The sequence below is a fragment of the Aythya ferina genome, assembly GCF_964211825.1.
Source record: "Aythya ferina genome assembly, chromosome: 4".
Lineage (NCBI taxonomy): Eukaryota > Metazoa > Chordata > Aves > Anseriformes > Anatidae > Aythya > Aythya ferina.
In genome coordinates this window covers 30,985,645-31,004,559 of record NC_140300.1, presented here as the reverse complement: position 1 = coordinate 31,004,559, position 18,915 = coordinate 30,985,645, and the positions used below count along the sequence as shown (strand labels likewise).

The window sequence follows — 18,915 nt, the reverse complement described above, 5'->3', positions numbered from 1 at the left end:
TCAGGGAGAACTGCTGCCTGCTTCATTCCCCGTCTCCTCCGGCTGTGCCGTTGTTTCCCGAGAAGACCAAACAGGGTCACTGCAACCCTAGAGTTGTGCTGAAATCCCATCCGAAGTGATCCTTTGGTGCTGCTCCAAGCCAGCGGCTGCTTCCGGCACTGAGTTTGGTGTTTTCCATCACGTGTTTTTTTTTTTTTGCTGTACCAGGCCAGGGCTGACTTATTTTGACTCTGTGATGGTTTGCACCAGGACAACACACCTTTCTGTCTTTCTTCTCAGTCCCTCTGCTTGCCTGAGTGTAGTGGGAACAAAGAGCACTGGAGAAGGTGCCGTGTGTCCCAGTGCAGTGACAGCCAGCAGAGCATTATGCTGAAAACCAGGAGAGCTTCTCTGCCTTTGCTGAGACCAGGAACGAGCACCGATTATCATCCCTGGCTCACCTGGGCAGCTAGAGGCCCCATGTGCAGATACTAGTTGCAGAGCTCTGTTCTCACATGTATAGCATCTCTTATCCACTGGATTGGTAACGTTCAGATTTCCTAGTTTTCAGAGTTTAAAGTTGTTGTTTTTCCTGTGTTTTTCAGTGTACTTTTGGTAGGTATCACAAATGGTTTCATTATGTCAGAAAGGAATGATTATTCAGGAATTCTGAGCTTGCATAATTCCCAGATTTGTCTAGACAGATATTTTCCATCTGGATGATACATGCAACACCGCACTAACATGAGTTCCTGTGTTACTTAATGCTGGCCTTTTTATTTATTCATTTATACACTAGCGTGCAGAACGCACACAGACCATTGGGCTACATCTGTACAGGGGAAAAAGGATTTGTTTGGCTAATCCTCCAGCAGGCAGCTCCTCTGTGACTACCACGGATTGTAGGAGTGCCGGACTCGCAGTGGCTTCTCTTTCCCTTTGCAAAGAGTGAGATGTGGTGTTGTCGGCCCATGGCAGCTCGAAGTACCTGGGAGAGCCCCCGACCGTGGCAGTGTGACAAATCCGGACCTCCATTGGAAAGTATATTTGATTAATCAGAACTGCAGCCACACACACACAAGTTTAATCTTTCCCAGACCGAATTTTGGCAGCCATTGAGCATCCTGCAGAAAGCAGCTCTGTCTCACAGAGGTTGTGCCGAGGTTCCCTGCTCCAGAATTGAACTTAATGAGCAGCAAAGTCCTGCCCACCCTTTGTCGTCTATAGGGAAGGCAGTGTGTGGGGTCACCAACCCTCTGCTTGACTTTGGCAGAGCCCGATGGCCCTCTCCCCTCCCGTTGGGCTCACCTCCCCATGGTGAATTATTTTCCACCATGGGAAATGCTTCTGAAACATGCCAAGCTCGGTTTGGCACAAACACGGCTCACCTGAGATCTTCCCAAGCAGCGTGGGGCAAAGAGAAGGTGTGGGTGGGTGGGCAGTAAGGGAGAACACACGGGGAACCTGTCTGCGAGTGCTGAGGAAAATGAAAGTGGACGAAGCAGCGCACAGAGCAAACAGGTGGCTCGCCTGGTGTCAGTACAGAGGTCTCCTGGTGCTGCCAAGAGCATCAGGGACCTCTCCCTGCTGCTACACCACCTTCTCCTCCACCTTGTCACAGGACTGAACTCCTGTCCAGCTCCCTGGGTATCAGCACAGATCTCCCCTGGCACCGGAGGCAGCAGCAGGAGGCTCCAGCTGAAGCCCTGTCTCCATGAGCCTGTTCTTTCTGGCGGCTCTGTATATAAACAGTTGTCTGGGCAGCCACATTTTTCTGCTCTGCGCTCCCTGCCCGAGTATTTGCATAGTGAGAAATGCGACGGGGTAAAGCACCCGACTGGATTTTGCTCAGCCCCTAAGGGTTCCTGTTGTGGTGGAGGAGGAAGGGTAAGAGGCAGGAGAGACACAGTGGTCTGATGAGTTCTGAGAATTGGGTGAGGAGGCCACATAAATCCAAATAAAGCCAAGGACATGTAAATATCCACAGGCTACTACCCTGTGCTTCCCTGCCTATCTCTGTCTCATCTAACCCTTCCAGCAAAACAGGCTTGATTTATCTGCAACTTCAGCACAAACCACAGACCAAAAGAGGAATTCACACACTTGGAAACTGGGAAAGAGCAAACCCTGGCTGTCACCCACCTCTGACTGGCAGGGTCGTTCTCTGTGTGAGCAGCTGGTCACATGCAGCTGAAATAAAATTTCCAACAGCTGGATAATGTGACACACACTCCTGTGGCTCAGGGCGGGCTCATGCAGATCTGGAAGCTGAAGCTCAGCCTTGTTTTGGTGACCCTCACCACGCCGTGCTGGATTCGAGGCATCCGCAGAGAGAGGGAGAGGCCAGTGCTGCTCGGCCTTTCTTAAAAGTAGCGGATTTGCAGCCTTTGCTTTTGCTGAGTCTTTGGCAAAGCACAGGCGGCTCAGCCCTTAATCTTCTGTGTTTTGAACATTCACGGGAACTATAAAATGCAGCTTACTCACCCTTTAGCCTTGCTAGCTCAGAAACATGAGAACTTCATGAGCCAGATCTTCGGTTGATATCAATTAGTGTTGGTCCACAGACTTTGGTGAAATTTCCAGCTTACCTCACACCAGGGCTCAGGTTTGTGTTCCGATTGGCACGGAGATGGCATTCTGACACGGCCGTGTCAGGGCAGAGCACCGTGCCCATGAGGAAGATCTCCATCAAGCCACCGCTGACTGCAGCTTTCCCAGTTCCTCTTGCAGAGGGAAGAGGCTTCAGGTCCCTTTTGGAGCAGGCCACGTGCCTGATTCACCTGCGAGGCCTGTGAGAGGCACACAATCCTTGTTAGGTCACTGTCTCACTTAAAAAACATCAATAAAGTGGTTGTGCTCACGCAGATGAAGGTTCTGGTCACAAAGCTGCTCCAGTGCAGTACAGGGTGGGACTGGATTCTAGGTGCATGTAATTTCTGTAGTTCACACACTTTTTTCTCAGGCTCTGTTAAATCCTGCCATTCTGACTTCCTCTTGTGGATTAGCCCCAGTAGGCAGCCACACCAAATCACTGCTCGTTTCCTTCCCCCCCTAAGGGGATGGAGGAACAAGAGAGGAAGGGCAAACGTGAGAAAACATGGGCTCAGATTAAATTTGTGAGGGAAATGTAGAAGAAGAGAAAAAGAAAACAAAGACAAGTGATGCAAATGCAACCACTCACCACCTCCCAAGGGTAGAGGGATGCCCAGCCAGTTCCCAAGCAAAGGACGGTCAGCGTCCCTAACTCCTCTCTTTTCCCTTTTTATTGCTGAGTGTAACGCTGTTTGGCATGAAACACCTTTTTGGTTAGTTCGGGCCCTCTGCTGGCTTGTGTCCCCTACCAGTCTCTGCACTCCTCACATCACTCTTTCTGTAGGGAATCATACTCATTTAAAGACCAAGGTTGTTCCTACGTCTGCAGCAGGGAAACAGAAAATACTTGTTTGATCTCACAGTAGTGGAACTGTGTTGCGATCCAATTTAGCAAGAAAAGACTTTAGAATTCTGTGCGGCGTCCTGTCGTTCCAACAATCAATTCAGCGTGGGAAACCTGTTTGTTAGAAGTGACAAGGAGAAGATGGATGTTAGAGATATCAACTTTGCCAGCTTATCGCTGCCGTGACTGACACGGGATTCTTCTTGTGTTTTGTCACGCATGAACAAGAAAGATGTCGACTCAGAGATGGAGGCTCCATGAGGATAACAAATACCAGTCCACCACACCGCAAGTTTTTCTCACCCAGCAAGCCAGCTGGATTCTCCCAAGCTGTGTGCCAGCGATACCCGCAGTAAAGCAGAGGTTCTGTCACAGAAGCTTGCAGTACGATGTGCTTCTCTAATAGGGACACAGCTCGAGGTCACAGTCACGCTCGGGTGTGCTCCCAGCAGCCCTGAAACACAGGCCAGGAGCACTCGGCGACAGCACCCCTCTTACACGTCTGAAGAGGCTAATTCCCCCCGGTCCCATCTGTGTTCCCTGCGTACCAGGCCTCCTGCAACCCCATAAAACATTAATTTAATAAAAGCCACAATGACGTGACAGCTTACTGCCAGTCACAAACCCATATTGATTCCTGAATAATTCATTTGGCAGAGGATGGGGCAGAAAAAGGTAATTTCTGGGGGATTTTTGTCTTGGTAAACTGCTCACCCTGTGGCCAGTTCCACCGCAAGCCATTTGTTTCAGGAGACTGTCCAATTCTGAAGGAAACTTGTATTTTCTTGTAAGGCATTGGGCACCTCTGACCCATGTTTTATCTTGCCACAGTTGGACAGCCTTACTGATTCATTGCTCCCATGGCTGATATCGTGGTAGAAGACACATTTTTTGGTAAATTTGAGAGCTCTGGGATGTATTACTTGGCTAGAAAAACATAGCTTAATGCATGGTGAGGAAGAATGCCCTGCCTAGCCCTAAGCCTGAAGTCTCGTGAGTTCTCCTGAAGTCTCTGGCGCTGGAGAGCCCCACACCTTCAGCTTCCCTGCATCGTAGCTGTGAATGCAGCCCACTGGAAATTAAAGCCGCTTGGATCAGATGCTGTTAAAACAAAATGGTGAACAAAAGAAAAACCAACTTTATTTGAAATCCTGTCAATCACTCGTCACATAGTGCTTGTGGCGAAAACTCCATGCAGGAAACAAAGAACTAGAGGCTAGACATTTATTTTTAACTGGGGAGATAATTTTGGTCTATGCAGCTCGTGGCTAGAATTTTTCATCAGCGAAAACTCACGCATCTTTTTAGCCTTCAGATAATATTTTAAGATTATAAAGCATATTTGAACTTCCTGCGAAAACCTGAGGCCCCAGATGGCAAACTCTGAAAAGATAATATTCTTGCAGCATGAAGTGACGCTTTCCACAGTGCCTCATGTTCGCTGCGAAGGATCCAGCTTATGCTTCAGACCAAATGCCTGCTCTATATTTAGCACGGCAGAGTCTATTGTGAAGCGGTGCAGTTTGGTGGTTACCACGTGCGCAGTCCCAGAGCAACAGTTTGGGTCTGTCGGAGCCGGTTCCTGAAAGGAGAAAATGGTTAACGCGCATGGATGTAACACGACTTGGAACAGCTTTTGGTGGATTTTGGGGGGGAGAAAAAGAACTTGAGCGGTCTTTGAGCTGGCAAAGTGCTTACAAAGGGAAGCAGTGATCTAAAAATAAGAACAATAGTTTAAAAAGACACAACGCGAGGAGGCCGGCGGCTCAGCCTCCTCGGAGGGCGGCAGGCTCGCACGGGCTGAGCTCGGCGTCCCGGCCTTCAGGGGGCTGCCGGGGGGCCCGGGGAGCCCCGGCTGCGCCTCGCTTCTGAGTTTGCACCGCCCGAGGGGAATGCGAGCCCCGTGGCGTGTGGCAAGCGCCTCGCTCGGCTCTCAAACTTGCCTCAGAGAGCCGGCAGGGCAGCGCCTGAGGGGAGGGCACGGCCCGGCCGAGCCGGGCGGGGAGGCGCCTGCGGCGGAGCCGGGTCGCCCTGCTCGGGGCTGCGGGCGGCCAACGGGCCCGGGGAGCGGGGGGGCGGTGAGGGAGGCGGGCCGAGCCCGCCCGGCCCCGGCCCCCGCCGCTGACGGGCGGGGAAGGGCCGGGCCGGGCCGGGCCGGGCGAGCAGCGGCGGCGGCGGGCGAGGGGCGGCCACTCGAGCAGCGCCCGCGCCCGCTGAGCGGCAGCACGGCCGCGCCGGGCCCCCGCGTCCCCTCGCCGCCGCCCCGAGGCCCCATGGCGGGGCTCTCGCTGCCGCCGCCGCCGCCGCTGCTGCTGTCGCTGCTGCTGCTGCTGCTCCCGCCTGCCGCCGCCTCCCCGGCCCCGGAGCAGCCGTCGTGCCACGGCGCCTTCGACCTGTACTTCGTGCTGGACAAGTAAGGGCTGCGCGGGGGGCTGAGGGGGCGGCGAGCGGGGCTAGCGGTCGCCTCAGCGGGCTAACGGTCACCCACAGGGGGCTAACGGTCAGCGCGCGGGGCTCGCCTCAGCGGGCTAACGGTCCCCACGCCGCGCTCAGCCGCCGCCGCCGCGCCGGGCTAACGGTCGCCGCGCGCCACCGTCGTGTTTGTTTTATTATTATTATTTATTATTTTATTATTATTTTTGTTTTTGTGAGGTAAAAAGGCGTTTTCCGAGTAAAAAAAAAGTGCCGGCGGCGGCCGTTTTTCGGGCAGCTGCCGCCCCTCCCCCGCCGCAGCTGCCGGCGGTGGGGTTTGTGGCGGGGAAGTTTGCGGCGGCCGGGCTCGGCTGCTGCTCGCTGCCCCGACGGGAAACGGCCCCAAAACCGCTCCCGGGAACCTCCAGGGGGGTCCTGAGGGGAGCAAACAGTCCTGGGGGGCTGGGTGTCGCTGGAAATGCCCCTTTCCTCCCCCCCCTTTCCGTAACTCAGGCCTACGACTCACACGCTTCTGCTTTTCTTTCCAGGTCTGGGAGCGTAGCGCAGAACTGGCACGAGATATTTGATTTTGTGCATCAACTGACGGAAAGATTTGTGAGGTGCGTTTTGTTCCCTGCACTGTCTCTCGTTCTGGGATAGCTTGACAAAAGCCCACGTTTTCGTAAGCTCGGTAGATCCCTCTCACAAACATGTTAAGAGTTTGGCTTCTAATGCCCTGATTGCGAGAAAATCTTGGAAACTTTCCCTTAATTTTCTCATGTTTGGAACTCAGTAAAAAGGCGATAGTAAGCATCTTTAAACACTTAAGTCTCTCAAAGTACTTTGAGGGGTGAATACCTCTTTTTCTGCTCTTATTTTTCCCTGAACCACAGGGAAATACTTCTCATACATATTTTTGCCTGAACCACAGGGAGATACTTCTCATACAGCATTTCATGTATACTGCTTTTAGAGATCTAGATGAAGATAGCAATCTGATTACACCTCTGTGTGTGCATGTAAATGTGTGGCGCAGGTGAAAAATGGGGAAGTATCTTTCAAGCTCAGAAAAATACACAGGAAGTTTGTGCCTTGGTAACAGTGTATGTGTCATACGTACATGTAATCAACTTTATGTTTAACTGGCTCGCAGTACTGTCTGGCAAGTAGTGGTGCTGCAGAAATGGCTGTTGTAAACACTGGCTAACTGTACAAACAGCTGAGGGTGACTGGGTTGTAGCATCCTGCTTTAAAAAAAAAAAAAAGTGAAACAAAGAAAACCTCCAAAAATACAGAGACAGATGTGGCAGTTTTTGCTCTGGAAAAAGAAATTCAGCAAGCACTTATAATCTTGGCTTGCTAATAATAAGGAGATACAAATAGGCTTGTATAATTTAATACAGTGCCTACATCCATCATCTGTAAAGCAAGTCTTATGTTAAGCAAATGGCTCACATGAGCCTTTGAAAGTTATTTTGTAAAGTTTATAAGAAAAAGAAGAGAGCCTGGGGACACTGTAGCACCACTTCTTTTTCAACAACCACTGAAAAATACATCTGTCCCCACTAAAAGAGTGGTGCTTGTCTGGTGTAAATCCTTCCATTCACCATCTTTTGCAACCAAATTAGAATGCCCTCTGCAACAGTTGTTGTGTAGTGGTCTGGCTGCATTATCTAAAATAATTTAGTTGGTAAGTTATTGAGCTGATCTTACACATCAAAGGAGTGTTAACAACAGTGCAGAGACAGACAACCTAACCTCAGAGCATCTGCACACTCAACCTTATGTGGCACTAAGCCTTCACAGAAGGACCAACCATCGGTTAGCTCCTGTGGGAGCCTGAGCAGTTCATACTGTGCCCTCTGAGAACTGATAGGGCCTTTGTGCCCCCTTCAGGCCTCAGTACACTTTTAAACAGGGTACAGAGTCAACCCTGCTCTTTCTTAAATTGAAAAGGTGTGGGCAGAACCACAGGGAACCATTTGGTAGCAGGTTGCTTCAGTCCGCACCTAAAGTTTTCATCTGAAGAATTATTTCACAGCTGTGTGACCTGTGTGCATCTGCTCACCAGTTTGGCTCATCTGTTGCATACATGTTTCAGTAGTAGCTCTGTTGCTGCCCTCCTCCATCATCCTGGAGTCCAAGTGCTGGGAACACAAAACAGAAATGGGGTGTCTTGCAAAGAGGACAGATTCATGGTTAGTTAGAGGACAGTTCAAGTTAGTTAAGTAGTAACTTTGACGTTTCTACTTGTAGAGGGTTGCATCTCAAAGAGGGAAGTCTGGCATTGCTTGGGCTAGATAGATAGTGATCTAATGCAGAGGTGGGGATTTCAGCTGTTTGTTTGGCAGCTGTTTGTGGCAACTAAGACAACTGATAAACCCACAACTTAGATTACAATTACATTTAGAGCATCTCAGATATTTTTTTTTAATATCCAGTACCTCAATAGCCTACAAGACTGGATCTTAAATCCAAGTTGTGAGTGGCCAAAGGTTTTCCCAGAACTTTTATTTCCGTGATGTCAATAATTTTAAGTTGCATCACTGACACAAAATAACTGAAAATGCATAGTCATTTATCTTTACAAGTGTTGTCTTTTACTAATATTAACCCAATAAATCAGTGCTGATACACATATATCATGAATTATAAAATTTACCAAATATCTTGTCATGAATATAAATTCAAGGCAGGTAGGATGGATGTTAATACTTACCTTAGGGAAGTTACTGTCTTGGCCTTCCAGAACATCAGTTCTTAAGAGATGCATTTTTCCACTGACAGTTGGAGTTAACTCCTCTTAGTCTTACTAAGAGACAAGTGGGGTTCTCAAAAATAATAATAATAATAAAAGATATAATTCCTTATTAAAAAGTAATTTCATACAGGACTGCTTTGTACAATGACATTTCCCTGGATGATTTTACAGATGTTGATCGCAAGTGGCACAACTCTATGTCAGAGACAAACATCCTAATTCTGAAAGAGTTTGTCATGCCACTTGACTAGAGCTGAAAAAGCCAGACAGTGCTGCTGCTTTAATTCTGGTGATTTTATGACCTAAAAGCATAGTTGGAAATATACTTTGTACTGAGATCAAACTTTAAGAAAGGGTAACTAACTTGTGCATGTGTCCATGTTTACTGCCCTGGAGCAAGGGTGCACTGTAAGCGCATAGCCCTAACTTATTTTTACACCAGCGAGTGATGATGAAAACATCTTTTATACTTTGGTAGATAATCAAATTGTATGTAGATTGTAGATTGTTTGGTAAACAATCCATGAATTTCACATTCAGTTGGGTCACACGAGTTCTTAACTCTTAAGTTCAGCATGTGTTGATTTGGAGTTCAGTCAGGAGGAAGAGAAAAATAATTCTAATTCTGCTACTTCATTCTCAATGCATGCCTGGAAAAGGAAGTGAAATGGGCAGAAACCCTTCAGTTCCTTTCTTGTTCTTGTTTTCTAGTTCAAAAGTGTGTTCTTTGGAAGTTAGAGGATAAAGACATTAGTAATAAATGAGTACATGAATGGAATGATGTGCATGTGTACATTTCATTTGTCTAAACTGTTGTTTTTTTCTTTTCTTTCCCCTTTTAAAAGCCCCAAGATGAGATTATCCTTTATCGTGTTTTCCTCCCAGGCACAAGTCATTATGCCATTAACTGGAGACAGGTTAGTGCACTGCTTTTTTTTAATTCCCATCTCCCTCTCCCCACCAAGAGCTCTTATTAAATCAGAGGAACAGTCACAGATACTGAACAATAACCGATACCTTTAAGTGGTGGTCAGTCACGTGGCCTCGGTGTAGAGATGGATTTAATTTTGTGAACATCTCAATGGAAAGCCTGGTAAAAGGGAAAAGGAGAGGGATGAGAAAAATTCTTGATGTGAATTCTGCTGCTGCTTTGCACACCAACTATGAGTTGATGGTTTTTCATCTCTTGCATGACTCTGCACCTTCCTTGACACAACAGGAGAAATTACTTTTGCATGTACTTTTATAAAGCAAGCTCTTTAGATAAAAGTTTCCAACGTTTATGTCCAGGTAAAGCACACAATAGTAAATTAATGTTTCCCATTATCTCATATTGTCTATGTTCTAATGATGACTTCAAAAACAGTTTTAGATGGTAAAGTTTGTGCCACTTGAAAGATGAGAGATCTTTGTGACACCATGGACGTGTCTTGAGGTACCTGACATCTTCCCTTCTGTTGATGTTTTTAGGGGCAATGGAATGCAAGGCTACTCACTCTGATTTCAAGAAGTGATGATTAGCAGCTACGACAGGTCAGGGATAGGTGTTGGGGAAACAGCAGCAAAAAAATCAGGTAGAGGAGAGATTGTTGCAAAATTAACTACCAAAACCACAGGAACTGGGAACTATATTGGGGAATCCCTTCTTTCAGCAGAGGACAGTTGCAGTACCCTCAAATCACCTGGGTCCTTCAGAAATCCTTTCAGCCCTGTCAAAACAACACACCCTTACTGTCTCCCTTCTGTCCAGAAGCCAAGCACTATGAACAACTTTTTGGATTTGGAACATTTGGATAAATCATTTACAAATCATATTAATGAACTGTGGCAGGGTGGAAGTGAGGTAGTCCTTCCTTTCTGTTTCCTTTAGTGGAATTGATACAAAACATGATGTGTCCTTTTCACTCAGTTTTGTTTTTTTTTTTTAGTAAAGGATACATAATAGCAAGTACAACACTGAAGAGAACTGACCTTGGCAACAGACAAATGTCTCGCCCTATAGTAAAGGAGGCTGACATTCTAGAAGTAGACTGTCTGAGGACACAGTTCCAAGCCCCTACCTGTTCAAGCACTTCAAAAAGTGGTCTGACTTGAGAACAGCTAAGTGCTCACGCCCCAGCCTGCACTTGGATGCTGGAGCTGCTCTCTGCAAGGAGAGACAAGGTTATAAACCATTTTTCCAGATGGCTTGAGAGAGTTCAGAAGAGGACATTTAAGCCTGTTCCAAGGACTGCTCAAGTCAATGAGACCCTTTCTCTCGATTTCAATAGGCTCTCAATCCCTGTTAGTAGTCTATTCCTTATCAAACTCAGAGTCAGCATTGATACCACACAGAGCACTTGGACAGAGCTCTGGAATTGTGCCACATGAGCACAAGTGCCTTTTTTATCGTTGCGTGCCCATGGCACGCTTCAGGCTGTGGAAAGAATCAAGTGTTTCTTGGAAATCTAGTTTAAAGCATAGAAAGAACCCATTTACTCTCTTGTGGATTCCTCTGAAGGACTTTTCTTAAATACAAGGTTTGCCAATTGTTTTGAGCATGTTTAGGAGGAACTAAAAGGAAGGTGGAGGGGAGACAACAGTAACTGTGACCTGACCCTATCTACATGAATAAGAACGGATAGATAGAGCTGGAACAGCTGTTACTTTCAATATTGAAGTAGTCAATGGTTAAAAATGACTTACAATTTTAACTCCCATTGTTCTGAACAGGAGGTGAGCAGGCTAAGTACAGCGCGGTATCAGGGATGGGTGTTCGTGATTATGGGATGTTCCAGCCTTGTTAGTTTACGTGCATTTTAGCTTTGCCAGGATGTTTTTCCCCACACTCACTTGCTAATTCACCAATTAGCAATTTGTGAAACCACAACTCATTCCCAGCAGTTAGTTCAAAGTAGGGAGGTCTTTTTTGTTTAAAAAGCCAAAGCATTCTAATTGTTTGCACAAAGTGATTGCTGCTTTTTCCTATATAATAAAGATGTGGATATAAAGAAACCCACACCACAGTGCTAACGCCCCTGCATTGCCAAATATTTTTGGGACTATGTAAACAACTGTGCAAAGAGAAGTCACTGATAACCACAGTACACACAATGCTGTGACAAATACTTGGAATAAAAGTAACACCCAAATGGAAACTACTGTTGTAGAGATGCTCGTTCCCCAGTGAAGTTTGTCTGCAAACTGTATACAGACCGATAAACAAAGATTTGTGCATTCACATTCGGGGCTCAGCTATGCTACCACTTTTAAAAAGAAAGCTGCTCAGAAAAGCAGTTACACTGGCAAAGGTCGATGTCTTCTGCATTCTCTTCTAGCCAGCTGTATGCTGGCCAGCAGAATTTCAGGTTTCTGTAAGCCCGATTCTGTAGCATGTGGTTGGTATCCATAGCCAGAACTAGCTGTGCTGATTCTGTGGGATATAAAGAAAGATTATGTTCCTGAAAGCGGAAAAATTGGACCCTTAAGTACCTGATGCATTACCAGCTGCACCCTACCGTGCTTGTCCACAGCCTGATGGAGTTCATTCCTTTGCTGCCCTTTGGTGCCTGTCTGTTTTCTATTCAAAGCACATGCAGGAGTCCTACAATTTGAAGCAGAATGATTATTATTGTTGTATCTAGCTCTCCAGTATTTAAGTAAATCTGAATTCTGGATCATGCTCAGATAAAGGAAGGTTGCTACATTTTAATTTACATTAAATTGATTTATTTGTTTGCAAAGCTGGGCTGCATTGTAATCGCTCTTTACTAAATGGTCTGGTTTAACTTCTAAATGTAGTTCTGCAGCACCCTGTCTTGGGGCACGGAAGGTAGGAGACGAGTTTGCTGTAGACTTTGGCCCAGGCAGGGAGCGGTGTTTGTAGACAGGCCCACGTGCCTCCCAGAGGAGTTGGCACAGCCTCCCACACAGCAAACAAAGCCTCTCCAGCTGGAGTGTGTAATGCTGGCATAAGGTCCTGCTTGCCGAGACAGAGCACAGCAGAGGTCCCCAAAGGGCACGGCTCAGCCCGGCACCTCTCCTGATTTCAGCTGGGCTGGGCTGGGCTCTTCCCCACAGCCCCTGCTCACACAAGTTCACAAGAGAATCCAAAAGAACCCTTGGATCAAAATGACAAAGTGCTTATAGCCATGGTTGCATTTGCCTGCCTGCTACTAGAAGCATTATCTGAAGTAGCTGCAAAGTTTATAAGAGAGAACAGACAGGGTATGTAAAACAAATTAAATGTGCCTTTTCTAAAAGACAGAGGTGTGATGCAGCACATATGCCAAATGGGGAAGAGATATTAAAATTGTGATTGTTCAGCCCAAACACAGACAGGCTGCAAGTTGCTGATTTTGTTTTGCCTTTTCCACCTCCCTCCCTTGTCTGACTTAAACCACGAAGCCAAAGGCAATCCAGCCTTTATTACCATTATTGAATTGTAGTGCAGTGGTGTCCAGACACCCAGGCTGAGGTCATGGTTCTGTTATTTCAGTACAGATGAGCTTCATATAAAACCAGACCTTCTCCGCAGAGTTTTGTGGCTACAGCAACTCATTACCGAAACTAGGGAGAAGAGAATTCTGAGAGCACTGCAGAGCAAGAAAGAGGGCTTCCAAGTACTACAGCTGGCTGAGTAGAGGGTCCTGTTACTGCAGGGGTTCAGGCAGAGATGAGCTCCTGTGCCCTCCCTCCAAACCTTCTGGGTGTGAGTTTTGGTGTGACTCGGCTGATCTGTTTTGATGCTTGTTAGGGGGCGGTCTGCTTGGGCTGTAAGTCCTGCATTCGCCTTGTGACAGCCAGAGCAGGGCTTGCTCCTACCTGACCCTCCCAAAGCAGGGGTGGAGCTTCCCTGTGTCTGGCTGGGCTGATCTGGTAACACGTGCCCCAAAAAGGGATGGTGACTGATTAAGTTGCAGCTAAAAAAGCTGCTGCTGCCAAAGATTTTCCTGGAACCCCTTGTAGGCAGAGGCCTGGAAACACCAGAGATTTCTGTGTGGCTGGGTCACAAGACATTTTAGATAAATAAAACTGAACTGATTGTACAAAAGCTATTTTTGCAAAATGAAATCTGTTTCAGAAAACTGGGACTTGAGTTGCTGCTTGTTTCTTGGCAGCAGAACGCTAACGCCTGTGATGTGCTGCCACTCATCCTGGCAAGCACTAAGTATGTGGTTTATAATCTGCGTTCATACATAATCAGTTTCAAGTTGTTTCTATAGATGCTGAATATAAAATATTTGGATCAAACAGATTGTATTATCTTACATAACTTGTTCTTCTCCATACATTCAATGTGACATTTTTTATTTTTATTTTTTAATTGTATCAGTTGATCCTGTGATTGGGAGCTTATTGCAGCTAGGGATTGTACTTTGGAACAGAGCTTCTAAACATAGAGGAACCCTATCAGCAGAACAAATGCCTAGTGGGTGGCATTCAGGCAGACCGGCATATGCATTCTTTCTCATTTTGCTTGCCTTAAGGAAAGCTTTCATGCATCCTGCAATGTATTTTCCCTCCGTCTCCTCACCCCTGCTTATTTCCTCATTGTCACCTATATTTATTCTATATGCTCTGCCCCACATGTCATGTCTTTACTTAGCTGTTTTTTGCTTGTTTGTTTGTTTGTTTTCTCCCCCCCCAGGGTAACTTTCCATGGGTTGAGTGGAACTTTAAGAATTAAGAACTTCCAGATTTAGTTGGAAAAAATCTTTAACACTATCCTTACTGCTATTCCCTTTCCTTAGATAAAAGAGGTGTCCCACAAATGCTGCTTTTGCCTATCAATACTAATTTTTTAAGGCAGAAGAACTTAATTATTGCAGTTCTCTCCTACCCTATTAAATAGCCACAGACTGACCAGGATGATTTATTTAACTAGAAATGTAACTGCTATTTTAAGGGATTTCCTTTTCTAATTGCAGCATGATCAGAAGTGAAGTCAGTTTAATTGAACAAAGTAAACTTAATAAAACAAAATTTCTGGTGGGCCATTTTAATGCTGAGGCTTGGTCACTTTTTTTTTGTGGTATTTACTCTGAAACATTTTACCCAAATCCAGCTCTTTGACTCACTGAGGCATATTCTGTTATTTAGGTTTAAACTAACTGTTAGCACAGTGCTGCTTCCGTTGTGAATATAAGATCTGCCTCCACACATAGCTAAATGCCGTGTTTTACAGATTTTAATTTCAGGCTTCGTTTACAACAAATGCTAATTTTTTCCATCAATAAAGTAACATCTTTTCCCACTGTAAATCAATGCTGAAATCCTTAACCTTTTTGTTTTCAGAGGGAAAATCAAGCAAGGTCTTAAGGATTTGGAGGAGGTGAAACCAGCAGGGGACACATACATACATGAAGGATTAAAACGGGTAGGTTGTACTCACCCTCTTGCAATTAAAACCATCTCTGTTCTCACCCTTTGGGTAACACAATATGTAACATAAATGGATTGATTTTATATTCTGGTGAGTTACACTCAAATATTTCTGGCTCTCTTGTGGTCCTGGGACTGCCCGGACACTAAGCAGATCCCATGCAGGAGGCAGACCGGCCATTGCAGGAATTTGCCATATGCAATTTCTTTGGTTTGATCCTTCACAGCAGAGAGTGTTTCTTTGTTCTGGATCAAACAGCTGACACAGTTACATGGTAAATACTCACACACAGCTTTGTCAGGCTGCACATATAGCAGGGCCTTCTAAAGAAGGTGCTCATTGACAATTAACAGCACAGATCAGAATTTTAGAAACAACTAGCATTTTTTTGAACTACTTATTTTTTCTTGAGATAAACAGTGAAAGTACACTTGGTCATTTTGCTGAAAGCCTCAAACCCTGCTGGTAAGAAGTAAAGTGAGGAACTAAGCTTTCATGGTTATGGATAGAAACTTACTTTCTTCCTTTATGCCTGTAGAGCCAAGATTGTAATTATGATCTGTGGGCTGAAAAGCTAGGCAAACAGAAGTTTGTTGCTGTTTAAAAAATGGTAATGGTAAGCCACTCTTCTTATATCTTGGAACCTACTGACTGACATTTAAAAGCTGCGGGTAGCAGAGAAAACCTTATGGTGGATTTAAAGAAATGTGAGCTTCAAAACTCAAAGCATCCGTCCTGAAGGAATCAAGTTTTTTCAAAAACTGATCAGTTACTGACTATCACTTCAGAGATGCACTCACTACTAACTGTAATGTAGTGACAAATTATTTCCTTGGTAGTAACACGTGAAAGGAAGGCAGAGGATCGTCGGAAGAGATGGGTTTGAAGATAAAGCAGCATGTTGTTTCAAATGCCATGTTAGCTTAGAAGAGACATCTTGGTTAAATGTTCAGATATAATTTTCATTTTTTTTTTTTTTAGGCCAATGATCAGATTAAGCAGCATGGAGCAAAGTTTTCTAGTATCATCATTGCATTGACAGATGGCAAGCTAGATGGCCAGATTCCCTTGTATGCAGAGAAGGAGGTGAGCACTAGGTGAAAATGCATGTTGTATTCTGAAGAGCTTGCATTGCCTTTTGAACGAAAAAATACTTAATCCTCTCTTCTATTCCCTGGCAGGCAAAGATATCCAGAAGTCTGGGGGCTAGAGTTTACTGCGTTGGCGTCCTGGATTTTGTACAACAACAGGTAAGAACATTACTATTTTAGATTAGTAGGCCGTACCTTGTTACAGGGTTTTACGTGTTTCATGTTAAATAATATATAAATAAATTTTACTTACATTAGGCAGGACAATATTTTCTCTGGCTCAGGAAGCAGACACTCAAATGCATATACAGGCATGAACAGAACGTTTGGGTGGCACTTCTGGTGCAGGAAAAACTGCCAGAAATACCCTTGCTACCTCATATCTGCCTACAGCAAGGGACATAGGTAAAACCTTCCATTAAGACACTAACCAGATCAGGCTACAGCTGGCATTAACTGCATTGCTATGGACAAGCTTTAAGCAGAATATATAACAACCTTATGAAAAGGATAAAGAAAAGAAATTTTTCAAAAAAAAAAAAAAAAGAAAAAAGGATCGATATCTTTCACCAACTAAAAGTTCTTCCAGATCTGCCATTCTCTGGCAAAACTGTCCTAATCATCCCTGGAGCTACTTCTGTAGCGTGAACTTGACTTAAAGGGAGCAGTGTACAAGAGATGCTTTACTATAATAAAGGTATGTAGAAAGGCTTTTTAATGTAAGGCAGAGTGAAGAAAGAACATAACTTTGGAAAGATATGCAGAATTACTGCCGAAATACAGGCCCTAAAAGCTTTTTTTACTGTCGTTGTTTGACATGATGGATAGCTACTACACCATATTGTTATCTGCTGTAGGTTCTCACAGATCCTCCCACTTAGAAAAAACATGGGTAGCTTCTTCACTGGAGAGGGAACCCAAATTTTTCCTTCTCTTTTCAGAGTTATGAAAGGTGTGTTTTTTTGTACATCTTTTTTTTATTTTAAGGCTGAAAAATCATTTAAAGAGCTTCATTTGCCAAGTGATTCATGTGTTTCCATGTGTTTTCTCTCCAAAGCTTGAAAAAATTGCTGACACAAAAGAGCAAGTCTTCCCTGTCACTGGAGGATTCCAAGCACTTAAGGGGATCATCAATTCTGTGAGTATCAGGCAATAAGTTGAACATTTCCTCAAGATAATAGCATACTCTCCACTTCCACTTGCTCTTCCAGGAAGAATTGGTTCCTAAATGAGTAATACCAATATATTGTGCTCTACACACAGAGATGCAGTTGTGTAAATAAACATTGCCTGCTGCTCCTGCAATTTTTCATGCTCAGACCTTGTATAGAGTTTGATAGCTCCCAGGTCTATAAAGTACAGTGGGTTTGAGGAGGATGCATTGAGGAATGGCTGCTACAGGCTTAATCTAAAACAAATTGAGACTTTTACTCCAACAGAGTTGAGAACAACTGGTTAAAGTTATTAAGAATGAGTGACAAATACATAGTGCACAAATCTTGGTATACTGAGAAGCATTCTAAATATACACGTATATGTTAGCCTTGACATTAATTGCTTGTTTTTCTTGTAAATAAGACTTTCAGTTCCTCCCCCCCCCCCCCCCCCCCCAACATGCCATGAGCAACTCCCATCAGTGAGATGGGGCTCTTCAACTTCTTACTGTGATTTGCAAGCAAGAATCAAAGCAAAAGGAACGTTTTGTTTGTGGTCAGGGGCTGGACAGTATTGTAGCTGCATTTAAAGCAGACACCTTAGGTTGAAAGGACATAATTTGTTTGCCTTGTACTTTAACTAAAGGTCGCGTGCCTTACGCAGGGTTAAGTGTGCTGCAGCTGCACATAAGCAGCAAAAGAGGAAAAAAGCTTACTGTCAAGTCAAAACCAATAATGAAATCCTTTTTCTGAGAGTTATAATTCATTTCCTTTTCCATCTTTTTTTTCTATTTTAAATAAATGAAGGATACTACTCACATACAGGATATTATGCAGTCATGAATTTATCACTTCCCTTGAATAGTGTGTTTTTTTTTGTGGAAGTTAACGGCATCATGAAACAACTTCTTTTCCTTCTCATCGCTTAAAATAAATGTAATTTGAGAAGCTTCCTTGCACATTCTAAAGAGAGATAATCAACCTTTTCATGCAGTGACATTTATTTTCCTGAAATGATATACACCCCATGTGGTACTCCTTTTTTTAAATCTCAATCTATGCCATTTTAAATACTTACACAAATCAGTTTTTCTGCTAGTGCAAACCAATGCAACGTTTGAAGCCACCAGAGAAAGACTTATAGATAAGAGCAAAATATTTAGTCCCAATTCATTAAGCAAATAAATTTCCAGTGGTACTAAATTTCAAAATGCATATGTCAAGGTAAACTAGGTAAAGGAAGAAGACATCTGCATTTGGACTGTCCTTTCAAACAAGAGTCACTGACCTGCAGGTTGGACCCTTCAATGAGTTGGATTTCTCCACTCTTCTTGCTCTTTGAGAAGGCAAAGGGAGTACAGTCTCTTGAAGTTTCTGAAGAGCTCAGCTTGAGAATTCTATAATTAAAATATACAGAAAGTTGACATATCCTGCACGCTGTCTCATTTTCCCTTATTTTTCATCAGTGTGGTTCTGGGCAGGCTCAGACTATTTGTCTTATTCCTCCCAGGAGCTTTCAAGCACTGCCATTTCTTTGTGGACAGAGTCAGCTTGGCAGATAGCTTTTGCACAAGTCTCAGTCCACCTTCTTCTGACACTCATGAAAATCTCAAGTGTAAAAATAGCAGATGTATGCATATCATGGCTGCAGAGCAAGAAAAGATGCACCTAGTTGCAGCACCTTGTTTTTAAAGGAATAGTTTAGGACAGGGACTGTG

General features: G+C 44.7%; 2 protein-coding genes across 18 annotated transcripts in view; one reads left to right on the top strand and one right to left on the bottom strand.

Moving 5' to 3' along the window:
• Positions 1-4,522: 4,522 nt before the first annotated feature.
• LOC311435492 (uncharacterized protein) overlaps positions 4,523-18,915 on the bottom strand; it is a 44,741-nt gene continuing 30,348 nt past the window's right edge. For 9 of the 17 annotated variants that reach the window (XR_014692147.1, XR_014692148.1, XR_014692149.1 and 6 more), the window contains 5 exons: positions 18,486-18,594; positions 9,606-9,678; positions 8,547-8,658; positions 6,948-7,974; positions 4,523-4,997 (listed from right to left, as the gene is read on the bottom strand). Coding sequence is in view for 5 of the 17 variants with exons in the window: in XM_084516555.1 (XP_084372681.1) it covers positions 7,361-7,500; positions 7,896-7,974; positions 9,606-9,678; positions 14,962-14,981 (312 nt within the window). In the remaining 12 variants the exon portion in view is untranslated. Of the gene's footprint in view, positions 4,998-6,475; positions 7,975-8,546; positions 8,659-9,605; positions 9,679-11,868; positions 12,001-12,059; positions 12,172-12,999; positions 13,270-14,961; positions 15,014-18,485; positions 18,595-18,915 lie in introns of those variants that run through there. The other 8 variants (XM_084516556.1, XM_084516559.1, XM_084516558.1 and 5 more) reach the window with 8 other exon arrangements.
• ANTXR2 (ANTXR cell adhesion molecule 2) overlaps positions 5,500-18,915 on the top strand; it is a 111,180-nt gene continuing 97,764 nt past the window's right edge. The window contains exons 1-7 of the mRNA XM_084516554.1: positions 5,500-5,828; positions 6,376-6,447; positions 9,434-9,505; positions 14,865-14,946; positions 15,934-16,038; positions 16,134-16,202; positions 17,101-17,181. Of these exons, the coding sequence (XP_084372680.1) occupies positions 5,689-5,828; positions 6,376-6,447; positions 9,434-9,505; positions 14,865-14,946; positions 15,934-16,038; positions 16,134-16,202; positions 17,101-17,181 (621 nt within the window). The 5' untranslated portion in view covers positions 5,500-5,688. The remainder of the gene's footprint in view (positions 5,829-6,375; positions 6,448-9,433; positions 9,506-14,864; positions 14,947-15,933; positions 16,039-16,133; positions 16,203-17,100; positions 17,182-18,915) is intronic.